The 20438-nt window shown below is 39.4% G+C and overlaps 1 protein-coding gene across 2 annotated transcripts in view; it reads left to right on the plus strand.

Moving 5' to 3' along the window:
- Positions 1-20438, plus strand: part of ctnnal1 (catenin (cadherin-associated protein), alpha-like 1) — a 63084-nt gene that overhangs the window by 30301 nt on the left and 12345 nt on the right. Inside the window, exons 2-10 of one of the 2 annotated variants that reach the window (XM_036566412.1) lie at positions 1474-1663; positions 9335-9522; positions 11984-12103; positions 13612-13701; positions 14286-14456; positions 14924-15124; positions 18441-18530; positions 18770-18928; positions 20206-20298. In XM_036566412.1, coding sequence (XP_036422305.1) covers positions 1474-1663; positions 9335-9522; positions 11984-12103; positions 13612-13701; positions 14286-14456; positions 14924-15124; positions 18441-18530; positions 18770-18928; positions 20206-20298 — 1302 coding nt within the window. The remainder of the gene's footprint in view (positions 1-1473; positions 1664-9334; positions 9523-11983; positions 12104-13611; positions 13702-14285; positions 14457-14923; positions 15125-18440; positions 18531-18769; positions 18929-20205; positions 20299-20438) is intronic. The other variant, XM_036566413.1, reaches the window with a different exon arrangement.

A 20438-nucleotide genomic window follows, 5' to 3' on the forward strand; every position in this document is an offset into this window, starting at 1 on the left:
CTCTGTATGTGACTCACTGAAGGTTCAGAAACAGGACGTCTAGTAGCCATCAAATACTGGCTAGGGGGCATTGTCACACATCCAAACAGCTTCCTCTCTCCTGAGTGTCTGATTACACTTTTTTTCAGGGAGATACAAACCTCAGATGAACAGAATATTTATCCAAAGAGTTACGTAAACAGACACCCCCACATTCCCACTGCATCACGTAACCTATACACACCTGCATGGAAATGATCTGTAGCAGTGGTTCTCAGCTGGTCTTGCCTCATGACCCATGTTTGGTTATCAAAATGGAAATTGCTCAAACATGCCTATGAGAAAAGTGATCGCTTGAGTAATAGTTCCGATTGGGAAAAAAAGAAATAATAATAATAATAGTAAAATAAACAAAATTTCCTTATTAATAGGTAATAGAGAAGTTTAGGAAGCCAACGGTACACACATTGAGATGTACATGAAAGAAGAGATAGAAACATGTCAAACACCTTTTTTACTGATGAGCAAAATTGACAGCAGTGTTTTGCAGGGAATGACTTTTGACGGATACAAATAACACAATTTTTAACACATTTTCATTTTATGTTTTGCAGTTTAAGCAGAAAGTCAATGGAAACTTAGCTAGTGACAGGTCTCAGAGAGTTATATAAGCAGGATATCCCAGATGCTTTCCAAAATAAAAGCACGCTGTCGAAAGTTCTATAAAAAATTTGGCTTTTTCATTGAGAAGAAAAAGGGTGAGGAGGAAAAGCATGTTGCATCTAGGGATTAGGTGAAGACGACAGCAGGAGCAGTTAGTTCTGATATGAGTTGATCAGATTTCACTGAGGTAAATGAATTGGAATCCCAAGAGTGTGGAGTTCCCTTCTCTGGTGTGAGATGCAGCTGAATCTTAGAAATTAAACCCAGTCCTTCCAGCTGGCTGAAGAGAACATTACTTTTTTCAATCCACGAAGTAGAAACAACTATTCATATTCCTTAATGATGAAGATTTATCATGTTTGCAGTACAAATGGTGAAAGGTTGTCATTCCCTGACCAGGCAGTTGACAAATGATGGTCATGGTGTTAGGTAGTGAAAGCTGTAGGGCTATGATGAATTGCTAATAAGCATCATGTGCAGCCCCCCTGTGTGCTCCATGTGTCCTGCAGTTTTGCTTCAATTACAGGTGTCCTTTAGCACTGTGGCTGGCAGCTGGAGGTGAGGGAGCACCTCTCTTCCAAGCGGAAATTGAAAATGGATGTGTGATACATAATTGATGGATTTAATCCCAGCTCAGAGGGAACACCTTTGCTGTGACAGTGTTTGTGAAGCTCAGAGTCTGTATGGTTCTAAACGACTACAAATAGACTGAAGACCTCATCCCACCCTTCTTTCTTTTTCTCTCACTTTCTCTGTCCCATGGGGGCAGCTTAAATGCTAGGCATCATAACTTGATTTCCTTAATTTTTATTTGTGTCTTTTTTATTCCAGATAACCACCCTGATAAATCACAAAGACAAGCTAAAGAAGTCAGAAAAGACCTTGCGGGCTATCCAGAAGGTTGGCCAGGCGGTCAGTGTTGCCGTGGGCCGCTTCGTGGCCGTGGGAGAGGCCATCGCACTGGAGAATGAAGAACTGAAGGAAGAGATGAGCCACGCTTGCTTTGAGGCACGGAAAGCAGGTCTGTAAACCTGATATTTGTGACTTGAGATGTTTGTCAATCCAAATGAATTCTTTCTGAATGCAGCTTGTGAATTTTTGGCAGAAAGAGATAAAAAACAGATTAAATAGGCCTACAACAAAGATCTAACAGTTTATAAACTGGTTTAATAGTAACAATTAGAAAAAGTGAAAACAATGAAAAACAGTGTGAAACTATTTCACAGCTTCTGCAAGGAACATTAGATAAGTGATTTGAAATCTTGCCTAGTGTCAAGATGGGATACAACACTGAGAACGTCTCCATTAAAGGTTTAATACCTCTTGAAAAAATGACATCCTATACAGGAAAACAGAAGCAAAAAGGAATTCATCAACAACAGCGCCACAGTGCAAAGTATAACTGAAAAATAATGGAATTCATTACCTTGGATGACCAACTGTTCTCTGTTGTTGAGGACATTGTACTATAGCCTACATACTATAGCAATTTCAGTAAGGTTTTTTTTTATGTAAAATTTTTTAATTTCCTCTCATCTTTTGTAGGTTTTTGGTTTTGGTTTCAGTCGAATCTGTCCTGTATTTTTGCTTTGGTTAAGAATATTTATTGCGGTGCATCTTTTAGGCAACTAATCTTCCGAGTTTTAAAGCCCCAGAGAACCTAAATCCATGTTTTTTAATAGTAGATTAATCTTGGGCACACAAAATATGTACAAAGTATGTCCTGTGAATAACTTTACAGTTGCTATTCAGTGACAGATGTATTTTGATAAAATTCTCCTCTTTGTAAACTCGGCAGTCCTAATCTTGGTCATACATACATAAGCAATATCCTCACCAATCACAAGGCTAATGTGATTAGTCCTGCCCACACAGCCTCAACAAAACTATGTTTCCGTACAGTCTTTTTTTCTCTATTCGAGTTGGAGAAAATTGTTAAAAGAAAGTTAACAATGGGCAAAAGCTATCTTAGCGAGCGTAACTGACTTATAAAGCTAGCTCATCTGTCCATCTCTGTCTGACTGCTGGTTTGTTTTATCCGCCCATGCTAGCATTCCCTGAATGGACATCCAACAGTAAAATGAATAAGAACTTTACCATCTTTAAGACATTACCATATAAACCCAGATGATTTTTTTAGTGAGTCACGAGCACAGCGGGGTCGACAACACCACCTGCATATATAGAGCTAATTTCACTCATTTTTCCACTGCTCACGTTTTTCCATGTTTTTCCTGATCGTTAATGTGATTGGATTCAAATGTTTACATGGTGATTATTCTTCCATTTTTATTCTGCCTCTTTTGATCCGATAGAAATACTCTATTGTAATTTAGGTGTTTATATGAAGTTTTTTTTTCTGATCGACCTAGAAGTCTGGTTATTTTAGAATTATTAGACTACATGTAAATGTCAAACCAAAAGTGTAAACACCATATCAGCCATTTAAGAGTTCAAGAAACATTTTAATGTGTGCAATTTGTGTAAAGTGGAGTGACATGCAGAGAACTGGGGTGATTGCATCGTGGCTCTCTCAGATGCACAGAAAGAGGCTATTAACAGAAGTACTAGTGTGAATACTCAGTGGTTTTCTAGACCTTTTTGTATGTAATTGTGCCTGCCTGAGAAAGAGAGAGTGGGGTAACTTTTCCCATTGTGTGAGGTGAGATCTCTACCCTTCTCTCAGCCCTAAAGAGCAACACTAAAAATACCCCTTAAACACTCCATATCTTCATATGTGTCATTCCATTAATGCCTCACTCAGAGAGTAACACACATAGCAGGGCTTTTTTTTCCAGTGAAGCCAATTGGATAGTTAGTGGGCATTCAGTTTGTCTTGTAGAATTTAATGATTATAAAAGTATTCATATAGTAATTTACTGTGTGCAAAAAAATGTTACTAAATAATTCAGATTTATATAACTGTTCCACAGTGTTCATTTTTTTGTAATTAGGCCACCGACCAAAGAATGAGAGGCTTATTTAGTCCTCTGCAAACGAAGCCAGCTCCTGGCAAAAATAGAAGCTAATTAAATGAATTTTTGTGCATTTGACAAGGCATACAGTAATGGTGGAAGGGAGCATTCTAATGTGTGTTTTATATAAAATATAAAATGACCAAACAAACTCCTTAAAATCTCACAAACTCCTTCAAAATGGCCCTTTCCCTCTGTCTGACTGTTCTCTTCTCAGTTGATGGTAATCCTGATCCTCAGTGATGATAGCTTACAGTAAATGTAGAGGGCTGCAGGCTGATGGTCTCCACTTCTGTACCTCCCAGTGAGAGAGACCTGCCACAGCACTGGGATTAGAGTGGCTTTAGCGTTCGCCAGCCCACTCCCCACAGCGCTGAGACACGCAGCCATGCGGCTAATCCTGCTGCTCATTCCCCTGCCTGTTCACACGAAATGGGCAAAAGTTTCACACTAAGCCTGGTGGAACAGGTGGAAAAAGTCTCTGAGGTCCCTCTTAGGGGAAATAGTGAGAAATTAGTGGTTTTGTTGGACAGGATAAAAGCTCTGCAATAGTGCTGTATCTGAAAGGGACTAGGCCAACAGGTCAGAAGTACTGACCGTTTTGTGCAGCCGTGAGTGGGAGTACATGCCTCAACGCCAGGGGATGAAAAGATGGATAGGTACACTTGATTTTAGAAGAATGAGCAGATGTCTTCTACAAATTTTAGGCCTAGATAGGTGTGTAGATAGATGGATTTAGACAGAGTGCGCATTCGTAAAAGCTGTTATTAGAGTACATTGCAAGAAGCAGTATGCATTAAGGCAGTTGTTAAAGGAATTTTAAAAATGTGCAAGGTGAAGATACAAATTTTGGCAAAATCTTGTGACTGATAACCGACTGACATTAGTCATTTAATCGTTAATTAGGTGATTAATCGTTATTATTATGTTAAGTTAATTAATTATGTAAGTTTTATTTAAGTTCAAATGAACATAAATGCCATGACTGGGGCTAGAATGTTTTTTTAACTGACAGCATTTGTTTATTTGATGACTAGTGGGTTAGTTGTTTTTATCTATAGTGCAAGTGAATATTATCAAAGGCCTTAGAGGAAAGTCTGTTCACTCAGAGACAAGCTTGGCAACAGACATGAGCAGTTACTTCCTTTGATAAAAGATCCTGTCTGTTTGAATGGGAAGAAACCTATAATCCAGAAACTAAAAGCTCACAAAAAATCACTGATAAAATTCAACAAAAATCACATAGTTTGTAGCATTTGGCTCAAATAACGCACAAAAATGTGTTCTGGCTACTGCGCATACACACATCTCCACAATGAGGAAGGAATTTTCCCATTTGCAGCTTTATCTGCAAACTGATTGAGTCTTTTTATTGAAGGGCAGAATTTTCCCTTGTCTTTTATGGTGTCTTAGACACATATATGCGCTGTTCCAGATGAGGTGATGGAATAGGACAGAATATCACAATGTGATTACAATCATTTATTAAAACGCCCCAGATAAACTCCATTCTTTTTTGTTGTCTTAAAACACAGTGTCTGCAAGATGTGAAAGTTTAATTCGGTTTCTTCACCTTAAAATTTCTGCAAGAGAGCTTGAATTTGCTGAAGATGTCAATGATGATGTTTAATGTATGCATCTTGGCTTGAGTAAACAGACAGCTAGTTCCCAGCTGCAGCTCTGCTCTAAAGCACTCTCAAAGAAAGGAACAAAGGAGCCAGTGGTGAGCCGCTGCTGAACCATGCTTTTAAAGGGCATCAGCGCTGAGGTCCTGGACTTTCACCTTCTGGAGCCGCTCTGTGGGCACACAGCCTCAGGCTCTGTCCCTTTAAAGCAGCACAACTCAGTGACAGGAGCCGGGCCGGAGTGGCAGCCATTCAGACCAGCGCCCCGGGCTTTTTCCCTTGTGCCACAGAGGGGATTTGGTCTTAAGCCAGCACAAAAGACTTGCCTTTAAAGCTCAGGAAAGACACAGAGGTATAAGAGAATCCCCTTTTCGAGGCAGGAATGTATCAGTATGGAGGATAACAACAGAGCGGTGATTGTGCATAGCTTAGGCATTAGCAGATGAATAAGGGTATGTGAGCACTCATTGGCAGCCTGATTTGGCCCATACTGCAGCATCGTTTTGCACTGTTCAGGCTGAATGTTGCAGCCGCTTGGAGGATCTGGCAGTGAACAAGCTGCCGGATGCAATCACAGCTTCAGTGTGATGTCTTTTGGCGAGCAAGTCATTCCAAATATTATCTGAATCGTAACATCTTTTTCTGCAAAAATCATGTCCTCCTACATGCCAAAATCACTCTCTGAACAGATTCCTCCTTCTTTCTTTCATTCTTTCTTGTGGTATTTTCTTCCAGTGTGTCTATTTCTATATTTTTTAAACTTTTACAACCTATATGTTGGACATATAATAAGAGAAGCAAGACTGGCGGAAGATGACAGAGAATTCAGGATTGGTTGAAAAAAGTTCAATAACCTTCGTTGTGCAGGTGATATGATGCTCGAACCTGAAGGCCCTTATAAGGTAAGTTTAAGGGCAGTGAAAAGACGGGACCGTTGAAGTAGTGGACAGCTGTTGTCTACTTGAATCAATTATTAACAACAAAGGATCCAGCAGTAAAGAGAAATGACACAGATTGGCACTCAGCAGAACAAGAATGTAGGAGCTTGAAAAGATCCTCAAATGTAATGTCTCTATGAAGATCAGAATTGTCCAGGCAGTGTTTTCTCTATGGTTCTTTATGAATGTGAAACCAGGACAGTAAAAATGAGAAAAATATTGATGCTTTTGAACTTTGGTGTTGGTCAAGTCTTTTGTGAGTACCTTGGATGACAAAGAAAAGAAGTACATCGATTCTTGACCAAATCAGGCCTCACCTCTCTCTTATTATAGACCTAAACAGAAGACAGTATGTTCTTGAGAAACACCATATCTATATGGTCACCAGGAGTTGAAATCGACTTGATTGCACTTTTAAAATAATAATAATAATAAATAATTATTAAATGTGTAACCTGGGAAACTCACAGAGATTGGTGACAGTGTTTCAGTCGAGGCTTCATTTGGTTCACCTTTTTGTTAAATATGTAAAATAAATCCCAAAGACAGCGATCCACCAGTGTGAATTCCCTTTCTTTTTCAATCCTGTTCTTTGCTATCATGTTACTATAGCATATTGACAGAGAGCTTATGTGACATGGGGTAGAGAAACAGCCTGATCATGCCCCCGACTCCATATGCCAACTGGTGACACTGCCACCCAGTCTAAAATAAGCCATCCGGTGGAGCCCATGCAGCTGGGCAGGGTTATGCCTTCTGGGCCTTTGAGAAGGCACACAGATGACTGCTTGCTGCTTACACACCACTCCAGTGAGAAGTAGTTACCAGCCAGTGACAGTGTTTGAAAAACTGCAAAGACAAAGCTACAAGTGTTGGGTATTTCTCACAGGAAAACAATTAAACAGGAGTACATTTATACGGAAGTGTTTACTGTTGGTTTGGGTGTGTGAATGTGTACAGAAACAGATGCTCAGTTAGAGAGGGAAGGAAAATCCATCAGCTAGAAAACTGCAACAGTAATGGTGCAGTAATGAGAGAGTTTCAAAGTTTTGTGTTTACTTTTTTAATCTGTGTTTGTCTTTGTTTGTGAATCCCAACCTCCAGTTAGGAGCCTACATACTAAATGCTATATACACCACAAACCCAACAAAGTTTAGAGGCAGCACTAACACTAACTTATTTTTTTTTCATGAGAAATTGGGCAGTGTTATGTTTACACACAACAAAAGGGTTTGACTAAATGTCTGCAGTAATATTGTACAAATAACTGAATCTTAATTTATTCGACTACTGGTGATTATCCTGGAATGTTTGTACTGTATTGTATCCATCTGCCTCTTACATTCAGATGCTGATGAATGATTGCTAAACTGAATGAGGTATGTTAAAATAGGAGTTTGTAAAGAATTAAAACCTCAGTATGAGAGTCAGTATAAGAGACTGTTATCAATAAAGTCAGTGAAGGCTTTTACTATATAATAAGCTAGAGTAAGAGTACATCGCTGCAAAACAGTGGAATATTTTGCAAAAAAACTTTGGTTAAACTGGATATCAATAAATATGTTATGTGTCAAACTGATTTCATGGACTTTATAAAATCATTGCTTACTTCTATATTTTGACCTATAGTGTATGTAGTGCATCATTTGGACACAACTGTTATAAATATTTTGTGGCCAGTACTGATACAGATTTTAATGGCCTTCAGATTCTGATAACAAATAATTTGCCAATATAGTTCTATATTTAGATTTTAATTGTATAACTCAGTAGTTTGTCATTTTGTCACAGTTGTCATTTTAAACTCACTGTCTTAAATAATAAAAATATTGTGGCACCAGGAGAGCAGCTTCTCATAATTCTTAGCATTTTTCTTGTCTGTCTGTGTCTTACTTTTCTTACTTTTCATAATTTTTTTATTAGATAGCTTTTTTAATGTTATGATGTTATTCTCGTGCTAAAGGTTAGGCTTGATACTGTTAGAAGGCCTTACAGGATTCTTACAGCATCATGTATACATGTATAATTGTAAATGTCAAATGTTGAAGTTGAAAAATGTTGACACCACATAAACTTTTATTCCATGTTACTAATTCAAGGATGCCCAACTTCAGTCCTGTGTGCCAGTGTCCAGCAGAGTTTGGTAGTTCCCCTACTCAAATACACCCACGGAAACTGGTATTTGGTATTGTGCTTGAGCAGGAAAATTACTAAACTCTGCTGGACATCAACCCTCCAAGACCACAGCTGTGCACCCCTGATTCTCAGCTTTTAGCCTAGCAACCTCCTGGGTAGTTTAGTCAGCGATTAGACAGTGTATGTGATAAAATGACCAACGCGTGTAAAGTGGCAACAATGCCGCAATGAGATGGACGGACCCCTCCTGCTCATTGCAGTTTCTGACTATTGTATATTATTTTACTTTGTTACTATGAAACACGAGTGCCTTAATATGTCACAGATGTGACTGAGGCGTCCACAGTAGTACAGCTAGGCTAACCATTACCTGAAGTTAGAAAAGATATTTCTCTGTTCTCAGTGTTACCTTGACAAGCCAGCATGTTTCATATCATCCACTGAGCAAAAAATAATTTACATTGTGTAGAAGATGACAACTGCCCCTCATCTAATGTTAAACTGTTAGCTCTAGCATTATAGATAGCATCATAGAATAACCGGAGCAGTCTTTTTTTAATAAATAATAAACTCATGCTTATAATTGACTTTGCCTGAAACAAAGAAGTTCCTTGTGCTACTGAGTTTGTTTTGTAAAAACATGTGTACAGTCCTGTTCCAGATGGCTGACAAAGCAATGTTACAGCAACACCACACGTTTGGCCATATCGCTACACAGGTGTGAACTTTTTATGCAAGATTAGTCGTATGTACACTGCACATGCCAAAATTCTGCACGTATGATTTTAATTAATTCATTAGTTTTTGACAGCATCACAAAAGGTTAAAAAGTCGCTAAATCATCGGCGTGTTATCAGCGATATTGCCCCCCGAAACTGATAAAACTGTGGGTCATCAAAATTGGCTGATATTATTGACCGATTGATATATCAGTCTGGCTGTAGCATTAAGTTCCTCCAGGGCAGTTGCTGAGAAAGACTAGGTCATATGGTCACCTGTTTGTGTATGTGTGTTGCAGGAACGGCCATAGCGCAGCTGACAGACGTATGTGGTGTGGAGCAGAGTGAAGCCGATGGCCGCAGTACAGTGTTCAGTGACAGGACGGGTATGGTGAAGGCTGCCCGCATGTTGCTGTCTTCCGTCACCAAAGTGCTGGTGCTTGCAGACCGCATTGTCATCAAACAGATCATCAGCTCCCGCAACAAAGTAAGAACTGTGCTGTTACCTAAACCAGCACACCTACACGCAGACACTTTCCTTTTCATCTTCCCACTGAGAATATAGACTGTGTTCTCAATATCAGTCATTATGGTGAACCTGTAACTCAGCAGGCTGCTACACCTCTATGCATGAACACAGACACGCAAACACACACACAAAGCACTTGTTTTGCCTTTAGATCTTATCGTTGCATGGGCATACATTTTAAGTCCTGCTTCTTTGGAGATAATTGAAGAGAAGCAGTGCACCTATCTTGGCAGAGCAGCAAGACCTGTTTTTACTGTCAAAATGAGTAAGAGTGGACGTGTATGTGCGCACTTGAAGCTGGAGCTAATCACATCCAGTTACTGCTGTTTGGACAGACAGGCAGCAGAGCAGCTCTCCATTAGAGAGAAACCCAATTGAATTTGTCCCTGTCCAGGCCTGATAACGCCCACCACTAGCTAGAAGCCTCAAATAGCAGCCACTTTATCTGTTTCCCCCCAGTCCAGTCCTCTCGCACTGCTTCCACTCACTGTATCTGCCCATTCGGAGCTTTTCTCTCAAGCTCTGAGGCCCTTCCATCTTTTTTCATTTGAAATGTTTGACTTTGTTCAGGCTGCAACTTTTGGTATATCAGAATTTGAACTGACATTTCAGAATTCTAATGTGGAGCCTACAGCTTGTGCCTAAATGTTAAGGCTGAATTGAGTTCCTTGCATGGGCTCTCATTACACACAGGAACAGTTGACCTGGAGCTGCACAGTAGCTATGAGGCCTTCTTGCTGTGTTCCTGTGAAGCCTGTGGTATTCTTATATCATAATAGACCACTGCGTAACGTTGTGGCTTAAAGGAATGGTTCACTGAAAAATGTGCACAACTTTACTCTTACCCCAAATATAGTCAATGAGCCAAGTCATGTTTGATGTCAGTAGTTTGCTTCTTTAGTTTTGCATTGGAGCAATTGAGTTAGTGTAGTTAACTTAAGCAATAACGTCATGACTGTGATCCGTTGCAGGCGCAAGCGGAAGGCGAGTACCATAGATCATCACAGCTGTGATGATATTTGCAATAATGCACAACCTCGAGTGTGGTATTGTTTTTATACAATAATTGTTCAAAATTAAAAAAAAGTAAAGCGAAGAAGCCTGATACATTGTATAAGATGTGCTTTAATGCTGGCAGTACCTTAAACCAAAAGTCCAGTAGCCTTTTTCATTACAAATAGAGCCAAAAATCTGTCACAGCATCAGGTTCTCAGATTTTTCAACATTCGCCAGATTAACTTGAATTTTATTTTGTTTCAGTCAGCCTGTAAAGTGCTTCATAGCTCATCTTGTTTACTGTGTTATCTAATGTATCAGTTTTCTGTTTTTGTATCTGGTAAAATAGAAACCTGGTAACAGTTAGCTGCAGGGGTAAAGTCAGTGCTTAGTGGAAAAAAACAGCACCTAAAAAGTGCTGTTATCACAAATAACAGCACAGATAGAACACTAATTATAATTATAACAGCAAAAATAGAACACTAATTATAATTATAACAGCACAGATAGAACACTAATTATAACCCTATTAGCATTGTCTAAAGTCCATGTCCGAATCATCCCGCACTTTCCTTGAGTTGTTCTCTAATCTCAAATAGGCTTGCATGTGAGGTTTCTGACATTGTATGACAATGTTAACTAGAAGAATTAAGCCTTTTTGTCCATTTCTAATGTCCATTTGTATTTAGTTCTTATCAGGAGGTTCAAGCAACAGCCTGTGTCACCCAGTGCTACATGTTGCAAGGACCTTGCAGTTTTCATTCATTTAAGCTCAAGCACATCTATCTCTGCAGAGAAGGGCTGGGTGAAGTGGGATTCAAGTTCAAGTTCAATTTTATTTTATTTTAAGCCCATAGAGCAATTAATTTACAGCAGAGGCCGACATTAAAACAATAAAAACACGTTCGAAAGACATTAACAGAACAGTAAAAAATAAGTAGTTCCTTGCTGAAGGACTAAATCTAGAGGTCTAGCCATACTCAAATTTTGTCTGTCTCAAAGTTCAGACAGACTCATCTGCTTTACTCCTATCATCATGCTAGCTTGGTCAGTTAAACAAGTGAAATAGAATTGAAATAGAAGTGTGTGGTGAATCTCTCCAGCCAATCATATAACTTATGCTGTACCTTTTAAACATCTGTGCAGATGTGGCTATGAAGTCATTCATGTTTGGATCTACTCTGTCATTTATTGGAATTGCCGGCTTAGGCTACATACCAAAAGAAAAGAAAAAGTCTATTTCAATGTGCCATTACAAAATACAAGGTTCACAGGGCACAAAATGACCAAAACACATGTTCTGACGTCATAAAAATGGTAATTCATTGTAGTCTTTTAATACTCATGAAGCGAGGTGAGTGAGTGATTCATCACTTCTAAGGGTACAGAGTTTTTCTTTTATTGTGAATGTGTGTTTTTGCAGGTGCTGGTGACACTGCAACAGTTGGAGCAAGTCAGCACCTTTCAGGAGTTTGTACAGATCTTCAGCCAGTTTGGTAATGAGATGGTGGAGTTTGCCCACCTTACAGGAGACAGGCAGAATGTAAGTCCTCCCCAACACGCACAAACCACCCAGCAGCAGTTTCCTCACTCATCTCAGACTTATAACTCATAAAGGCTCCTGATAAAAACATACTGATAAAAGCAACTCCTATGGTAAAGACTTTCTGAGCTTAAAAAAGTGTAAAGAGCTTCAGAGTTCATAGGCTTTCAGCCTTGAGGAATGAACACCTTAGTCTAGGTCACATGAATATGATATGATAATCAGAGTGATTGAGCTCCAGCATGAATAGAAATAGTAGTTTTGGTGTACAGGTTCCTTTACTCCTTTACAATCACCATGTAATTATATGAGCTAACAATCTAATCAGTGTTCAAGATTAAGATCAAGAAGAACTTTTGCACCCCAGCTATATACAAGTGTATATGCAGTGTTCCTCCAGGGCCTTATACATGCAGAGCTTGTGTTTACAGGTTACAGGTTACAGGTTTACAGGACCACATAGTGCAACCCCATTTCCAAAAACATTGGGATGCTGAGCAAAATGTAAATAAAAACAGAATGCAATGATGTGCAAATCATTTAAACCTTATTTTTATTAGAAAATAATACAAAGACAACAAATCACATGTTGAAACTGAGAATATTTATTGATTTTTGAAAAATATATGCCCATTTTGAATTTGATGCCAGTAACATGTTTCAAAAAAGTTGGGACGGGGCAGCAAAAGACAAGACGTAGTGTAATTTAAAAAAAAACACCTGGTGGTTAATTGTCAACAAGTCAGTAACATTGGGTATAACATTGGGTCCTCTGCTGGACTCATTTCGGTACTTCCTGCTGTGTATCAGTCCGATCAGCGGAGGTGTAGTGAAGAGCGGAGAGCCTCTGTGAGCTGATAGGAGAGTCTTATATCAAGCCGGAAGCTTCTCCTCTGCTAGTCGGTGTTTCACACACATATCACGTCTCTATCTGTCTCGCTGCAGAGCTATCCTGCCAATCTTTTGCTGCCTCCATCTATTAAGCTTTATAAAGGGAATATAATAACGGATAATCACATCTGCTTTTGTTAGACAGCCCAGGGAGAGAAAGCTCAGTGCACATACAAACACGCACAGATATAGACACACACATAGCGTATCAGCTTCTACATCCCTCCTGCAGGAGCTATAGTGTGCTATAGTGACTGAAGATCCTGTCAGAATGCTTCTGTTGAATTTATATCTCTGTTGAAGTCTATCTCCTGCCTTTGGGATGCCATGTGGTATTACACTTTGTTCTCTGGCTTCTTGGTCCACATTAAAAACCTCCAGAAATGCTGCCTTCCAGGCCTGATGGTCAGGTTCCTTATCACATGTTCCATGTTCTGTTTTTGTGGTCTGATGCAGTTCTGTAGTAGAAGCCAGTGTCTGTTTGGCTTTACACCTCATGGCACGTAGATTTATTCTGTCATAGCTGTTGAGCTATGAACTCCAACCATTGTTTCATTAAGTTTTTAGAAAGCTCTTATAACAGTGAAATCTTGCTCACTTTTCTTCTGTGTCCCTAGGATCTTAAAGATGAGAAAAAGAAAGCGCGAATGGCTGCGGCTCGTGCTGTGCTGGAGAAGTGCACCATGATGCTTCTCACTGCTTCCAAGGTCAGTGCAGAGACTGGAGGAGAACTATCTGCTGGCTTATGTGTAGTTTAATCACTGTGGATTATAATAAAGTTGGACCACTAAAACCTAAATAATAAAAAAATAAAGTTGATTTTGGTTGGGTTTTTTTTTATATTCGTATTCTAATATGCATACCATTGCTGACTAAACCTTGTATCTTAATTTCTGTTGTTGTTTTATGTTTTATTTATTTTTTTTTCACAGAATTTGAAAATGCCAGCTGCACTTTACAAAGTGTTAAAATTGCTGAATATACCAATAAAAATCATCCAAAATTATTTGGAAAAAATTCGAAGTTAAGAAATTTTTTTCTTCTCCTGTTAATTTATCATTTTGGAGATACAAAATACATATATATAAAACATACAGCATATAATTAATTATATGTTGTTTCACATTAGCATAATTATCTTTTCAAGGTCTATTTTCACCAGGACAAACCACTATCGTATATGAGTCCGTTTACAGTTCTTTCAGTGTTTATGAATTTTTCCTTCTGTGAAAACTTGTGAATGTGAATGTTTGCTTCAGTTCTCACTCAGATGATGTTTCCTCTTCCCCAGACATGTCTGAGACACCCAGACTGTGAGTCTGCACGGATCAACAAGGATGCTGTGTTCCAGCGCATGCGCCTGGCCCTGGACCAGGTCATAGAGATTGTGACCGATGCCAGGACCAGTGGCGAATCCAAAGCATTGCCCATGAGCATCTATGCTGGGATTAAAGACTTTAAGGTGCAGGCATGAGTCAAGGGTTCATGTATAGATAATTCAATGGACAGAGATAATGGACAACTCCTGTTTTTGTCTCAATGTCAAAACAGCCTCTCTCGTAACAGAAATTTTCAGTCAGTCAAGTTTATTGAGCAGTTATGCTATAATATTCTGGTCCCTTTTCTAATTTGTTATTTACCTGAAAGCATTTCCTACTTAGTGATTTCATACACTATTATGCCTCTACTGCAAAGCCCATTTGGTAAATGTACTGAAAAAAATTGTGGATCTGTATTATCGTGTAACATAAGTAAAAAAGCCCAAATGTATAACGAGTTATGCTTACAAATGTAGTTGTAAATCACTCACAAGTAAATGAAGAATATTCAAAGCTGTTGTTTTCTATAAAACATTTCTGAAGCCCTTTTCCGATCACAGTTACAACCTTTGCAGTATTGAGGCTGAGTGTGTTTCTGTATGTGTTTCAGGGTAAGGTGGAGGGTCTGAGGGATTCTCTGTACTGTGTTCCTTGTGAGGCTGTGGCAGCACAGTTGGAGGCCCTGGTGGAGCAGACTGAAGACTTCACAGATTCAGCCTACACCAGCCATGAGCAGCGAGAAAGCATACTGCAGCTGTGCCTCATCACACGGCAGGAAACTCAGCAGCTCATTTCCACCTGGAGCCGGGAGGTATGACACTCAAGCAGACGTGTAAAATTATTACTGACACTGAGAGGCAACATGTCTCCATCTGCTTAGTTTAGCTTGGTAGATGCAAAGCGCCTCATGTACCTGGCTTGAAAATTACTCAGTCATTAAGCCACTCACACATATTTTGCAGGCTGAAGATGCCACAAGGGGGAGCTATTAGAACTCAAGTAGCTTTTGTGTGCATCATTGAAAGGTAGTCTTGTGGGCCAGACATGATCTCATAAGGAGAATAGATGTCTAGGGACAACTTATTAAACTTTTGGTGCAGGATTGCAGCGATATCTACCGCTAATAAGGGTATGCCCCTTCTAAAACAGACCCCAAATTCTTTTTTGTCCATGCTCTTTTAAAAATAAGAGTACAGTAAAGCGAGCTAGCTAGCAAAATGCTCTCCTTAGTTATTGGAACTGTTTTCCCCTTGCAAAAGGTAATATTTATTTTGTAATGCATGTCATGTGTTCTCCGCACACACAGCAAATCTACATGCTTAATTATGTTCAGACAACATTGACAAGCTCACCATTGCCCCCTGCTTTGAGCTCTGCCTTCACAAGGTGTTGGATTGGTTTAGAAATTTCACATTCAGTTTGTTCTCACCCTAACAAGTCTACATTCCCATCAACATTTAGCCCAAAATTTCTCACGGTTGCCCTCAAACAATCTTGTTACAAGATCACGTTCAGCCCCACGAGACTACATTGAAAGGGAGAAAACTGACTTGAACCCACACCAGCAGAATCTTGTGAATTCACATATGTTCAAGCAGAAATGTTTTACATTACACAACAGTGTACTGATATGGGAAAACATTCACTCAATCAGAGTAACAGTACTTAGATTGTAAGTATATGGTTATAGATTGTAAGGTAGGTTGTGGCGATGACCACATGCAGGAAAAGCACCAGGACGTCTATGGAAGAGTGCTGCTTCACATGAGGCACTTTATGTGTGCTTGTTAGCTCATTAGGTGACAAGGTTACCACTTTGTCAGCCATCCTCTCACCTGTGGAGATTTCTTGATAAGTCTCAGTGGCTTTTTTATTTCAGACATCCAGTGCACATCTTTTGATGCATTGTCTCTGTGCATTGTTTTTCACTTGATGAATGAGTGTAGACATATACAAGATTTTTAATTATTGATACAACCCACATTAGGATGGACAGCTATGCTGTCCAATTATGCTCTGAAAGAAAGTTTTTATGAAGTTATTTGTCTCTCCCTGCCCCATATAATAGGTGTTCATTTTCCCCCATGTCCGTCCTTTTCCTGCATATCATAAACATTGGAATATTCAGCCCTCCCCTTGTAGAGCTCTGCTGTGTAACAGTCCTTAGCCATACAGGTTCATTCATCCTTGACTACATTGCCAGTTTTTCTTAGGCTTTGTGAATAGCTATTCACTTTTCCCTTTTGGAGTCCATGCTGACAGCAGTGACATCATCTGCGTTGAGTAATCTAAAGACAGTGTGCCTACCCTCAGGCTTATTCATTATCTAACTCAGTAAATGCTAAGGACATAGTGCCTATACGTGCAGCAAGTGACTCATAGTTGGTCTTTGGAAAGAAATACCTCCTTGTAGGAGCTGAAGAATATCGAAAGGTTTGCAGAAAATATTTTATGTTAAAACACGTATTCAAGTCTTTGTGAATAGAAAAGTGTAACAAAAATATAAGCAATACAGGAAAAAAAAGTTTGTTTTTTTTATTCTCAAACATAGTTCATTCTTATACTCAGTTAGAGTCAAAAATCTACAGTTCATTTATTTTTTTAAATTGAAATGTAAGAATTGTGAAGCCATTGTAAAGGATTAATCTTTACATCTGCCTGAAACAAGGTCAGTGATTTCTTGTTGCCATGCAACATAGTGTTAGTTGATTTTGATGTGTGTACCAGTTCATATTTTTTATCATTACTGAGATATGAATGTCACCAGTTTACTTATCACTAAGGGCTACAATGACAGAATGTGTCAAATCACATTACACACAGCGTGAGAGCAGTTTAATTAGATGGACAAGAATGTTGCATTACAAGGATCACGTATGTGCACAGCTCAAAAACTGCCCCATGCTTAACTAACTGGTAATTAACCTGTACTAATACTTCAAATGAGAGCATTCTCAATCCCATAGTTGTGTGTAAAATGTGTGAAGCAGTAATGGCTGATCACAACAAACCTACCTCACCATAAAAGAGCTTAATATTTATTTTATTGCTGTATGTAGGCCCATATAGAAAAAGCTGTCTGGACTAACAGCATTAAAGTGCACAAAAATTTGCTTGCAGTTGTAATGTTAGCATTTCATTATTAGTATTTCATTATTTTTATATTGCACTTTGCACAATAGTGAAAGGTGCTTTTTTAAATAATAATTTATTGATTTTATTTTCTCGTACTGTCATTGTAATATCCAACATCACATTTGATCCAGATTGTGCAGCTCTAGTACCAATTAACATGTGCACTACATGTGATATCAGACATATAGCTATTTATATTAGCTCCAATTCTAATCTTGCACATCGAACCAGTTCAAATAAAAATGTTACTGATACTCTCACCTATATTCAATGCCAAACGCTGCTCCCAAAATCTATTCTTATAAATCTATTCTTGGCAGTCCTGGAATGTACCATACTAAGTTTTCTCTTTTTTATCAGTTCTTTGTATAAATATTGAACATAGTGTATTAGATACTTTCTCATTGCAAGTCCCAGAATTCTACATGAATTTTAAGAGACACTGTACCCGTTTGTGTTTCTTTACTTTTGAATTCCTCACCTTCCTGTTGTGTTCTACCTGTCTGAGCCCTGAGTGGCAGGCGTACTGCGAGTTTGTGCTCACGGAGGTGATAAGAGCTCATTCAGGCACACTGTGATTTCTGGAAGTCGAGTCAGAGGGGTTAGGAGACGGGAGCGGCTGGAAAGCTCCTGCAGGCTGCAGTGTGTATGCTGTGTGTCGGCTGTTTGTGCTGACGGCCTGCTGTAATCCTCTCGGAAAGGGATCCCTCCCACCTGTCTGCCAGGCCTCTGATGACAGCACTGCTCTGAGACTATCATGTTTTACAAAGTGCATCTCCCTGGCTTCAGCAAGCACGCTGACACTGCACTGCACTTTTTTTTTTCACTGTCAAAAAGCTTCAAGCATTACGAGCGTTATTTGGCAAGGATGAGGAACGCTCAGTCAAAGGTCATCTTTTAAGCAATATTTTGACTGCTTTAGCTTTCCATCTGTTTCTCACCCTTTCTGCCTTGCTATCTCTTGTTTTCTCTCTTTCTGTCCTTGCCATCAGCAGCAGTCAGTCAAAGCCAAAGAGGTGACGGAGGAAGTGGAGCTGGCCATTCTAAAAACCTGTCAGAGTGTCAGTGAGCTGAGGCGAGAGGTGAGCCATCTAGTAGCTTCACACAGGAATTCAATATCTGATGATCATAGTTGTGCAAGGACACTTTTCCATCTATTCCATGTAACTGTCTTTTACTCTCTCTTTCATTAAACCCCCTTTGCCCTCTGTGACTGTCTCCTACTCCTTCTGCACCCTCCCCTCCTTTTTCCTCCCTCTCTTTTTCTATCGTGATTCCATTATTGTCGTTCCCTTTTTTATTTCTCCACCTTTCTGCTCAGCTCCATAAGGTAGCAGTGGGACGGGCCAGTGAGCTTCTGAAGCTGCACTGTGATCACCTTGTGCTGCAGGCTCTGAAAGCGGGCGGTGGTGAGGGAAACCTGGAGGCAGTGGCTGAGTATGGCCGTACACTGACTGAGCAGAGGGAGCAGCTGGTGGAGGTGAGCACATGCTAGAGCTCAATGGAGCTTCGGCTTCATCTATAACAGTGGTCTGCACCATATTTCTACAAAAGGCACAACCTTGACCTCATTCTTGTTTGGAAGGCAAAGGGCTATTTATCAATAAAGGAATGGTTCAGCGAAAAAAAATTCCAGTTGCCCCAGATGTAGCTGATCGGCCAAGATATATTTGGTTTCCAAATTTTGCTTCTTTAGTTTAGCACTGGAGGTACGAGGCTAACGTTGCTAACTCAATAGTCACTCAAATCTTTTCCATAAACACATCCCCAGAATTCTCTCAACCTACTCAAACCACAACCAGGTCTTCATTAAGGTCACACAGACTTGTTAGTGTTGTTGATGTCACAGCATATCTGTGAACTGTAACAATTACAGAAACTGTATAGCTGAATGTAGTGGACAGCCTAATTAGACAACTGGGGTTTTGCCAAATTCTGACTCGGCTGAAGAATCAGACTGAAGAATTTAACTTTCAGTTGCATCATGCAGACATACGAACTTTAGATTACGTCCGTGACTTGTTTCTGTTTAAAAACATCATTGGTTCGAAAATTCAAGATTAACAGTTATTTTTTTAAAAAGAAACAACAGAATTACAAATGTAATTCGTATTGTTTATATGCCTGCATGATGTGCACATGTGAGTCAGAATTCAGCACAACACTTGTTGTCTAAAATGGCTGCATGTAGCATTGAGTAATATGGTGAAGTTTTGTTCATTTTTATAGTTCACAGTATGTCATACTGTCGCTACAACTCACAGTGGCAAGTCTGTGTGACGTTAATGAAGACTTGGATGCAGTTTGATCAAGTTTTGGGTGACTTTTGACCTCTAGTGTTTGTTAGCAATATTAGCCTCATAGCTCCAGCACTAAACTAAAGAAGCAAAATGTGGACACCAAAATGTCTGCTGGTTGACTGGAGTCAGTGGAAAACCACAAATCATTTTCATTTTTTGCCAAAACATTCCTTTAAATTGATGTTGTATTTAGTAGTTTTTATAAGTAACACTGCATTTTGAATGTTAGTATCCGCAGTGAGGATTTGCAAGGTGTTTTCAGACGTACTTATTAAACATTTTATGAACCTTCATTACTAATTGCCTTAATGATCTGATACTGAGAAAAAATCTAAAAAAATCAAACTTCTCTATTGTGGCCAATGGCGTTTTGCTTTAGTTCAGCACAACCACCGTTCTATAATTTCTCCATCTGTAACCAGAGCTTATATGCGTACATGCATCTGTATGCTTTCAGACCTGCCGACTGCTGTGCCACATCTCGGGGACAGAGCCACTGGAGATCACCTGTATCCATGCAGAGGAGACCTTCCATGTCATTGGTCCACAGGTAAGGAATAACAGAGCGAGACAGTGTCTTCTGTCGGACACAAACAGGGACTGAGTAATACTTAAGGTTTCATAGTGTATAGCTTCAGATCCAGAATATCTGGAAAAAATAACATTTGCCGTCTTATCATTTTGGCAAGT

Source organism: Colossoma macropomum, unplaced genomic scaffold, assembly GCF_904425465.1.
Source record: "Colossoma macropomum unplaced genomic scaffold, Colossoma_macropomum, whole genome shotgun sequence".
In the NCBI taxonomy this organism is placed as follows: Eukaryota; Metazoa; Chordata; class Actinopteri; order Characiformes; family Serrasalmidae; genus Colossoma; species Colossoma macropomum.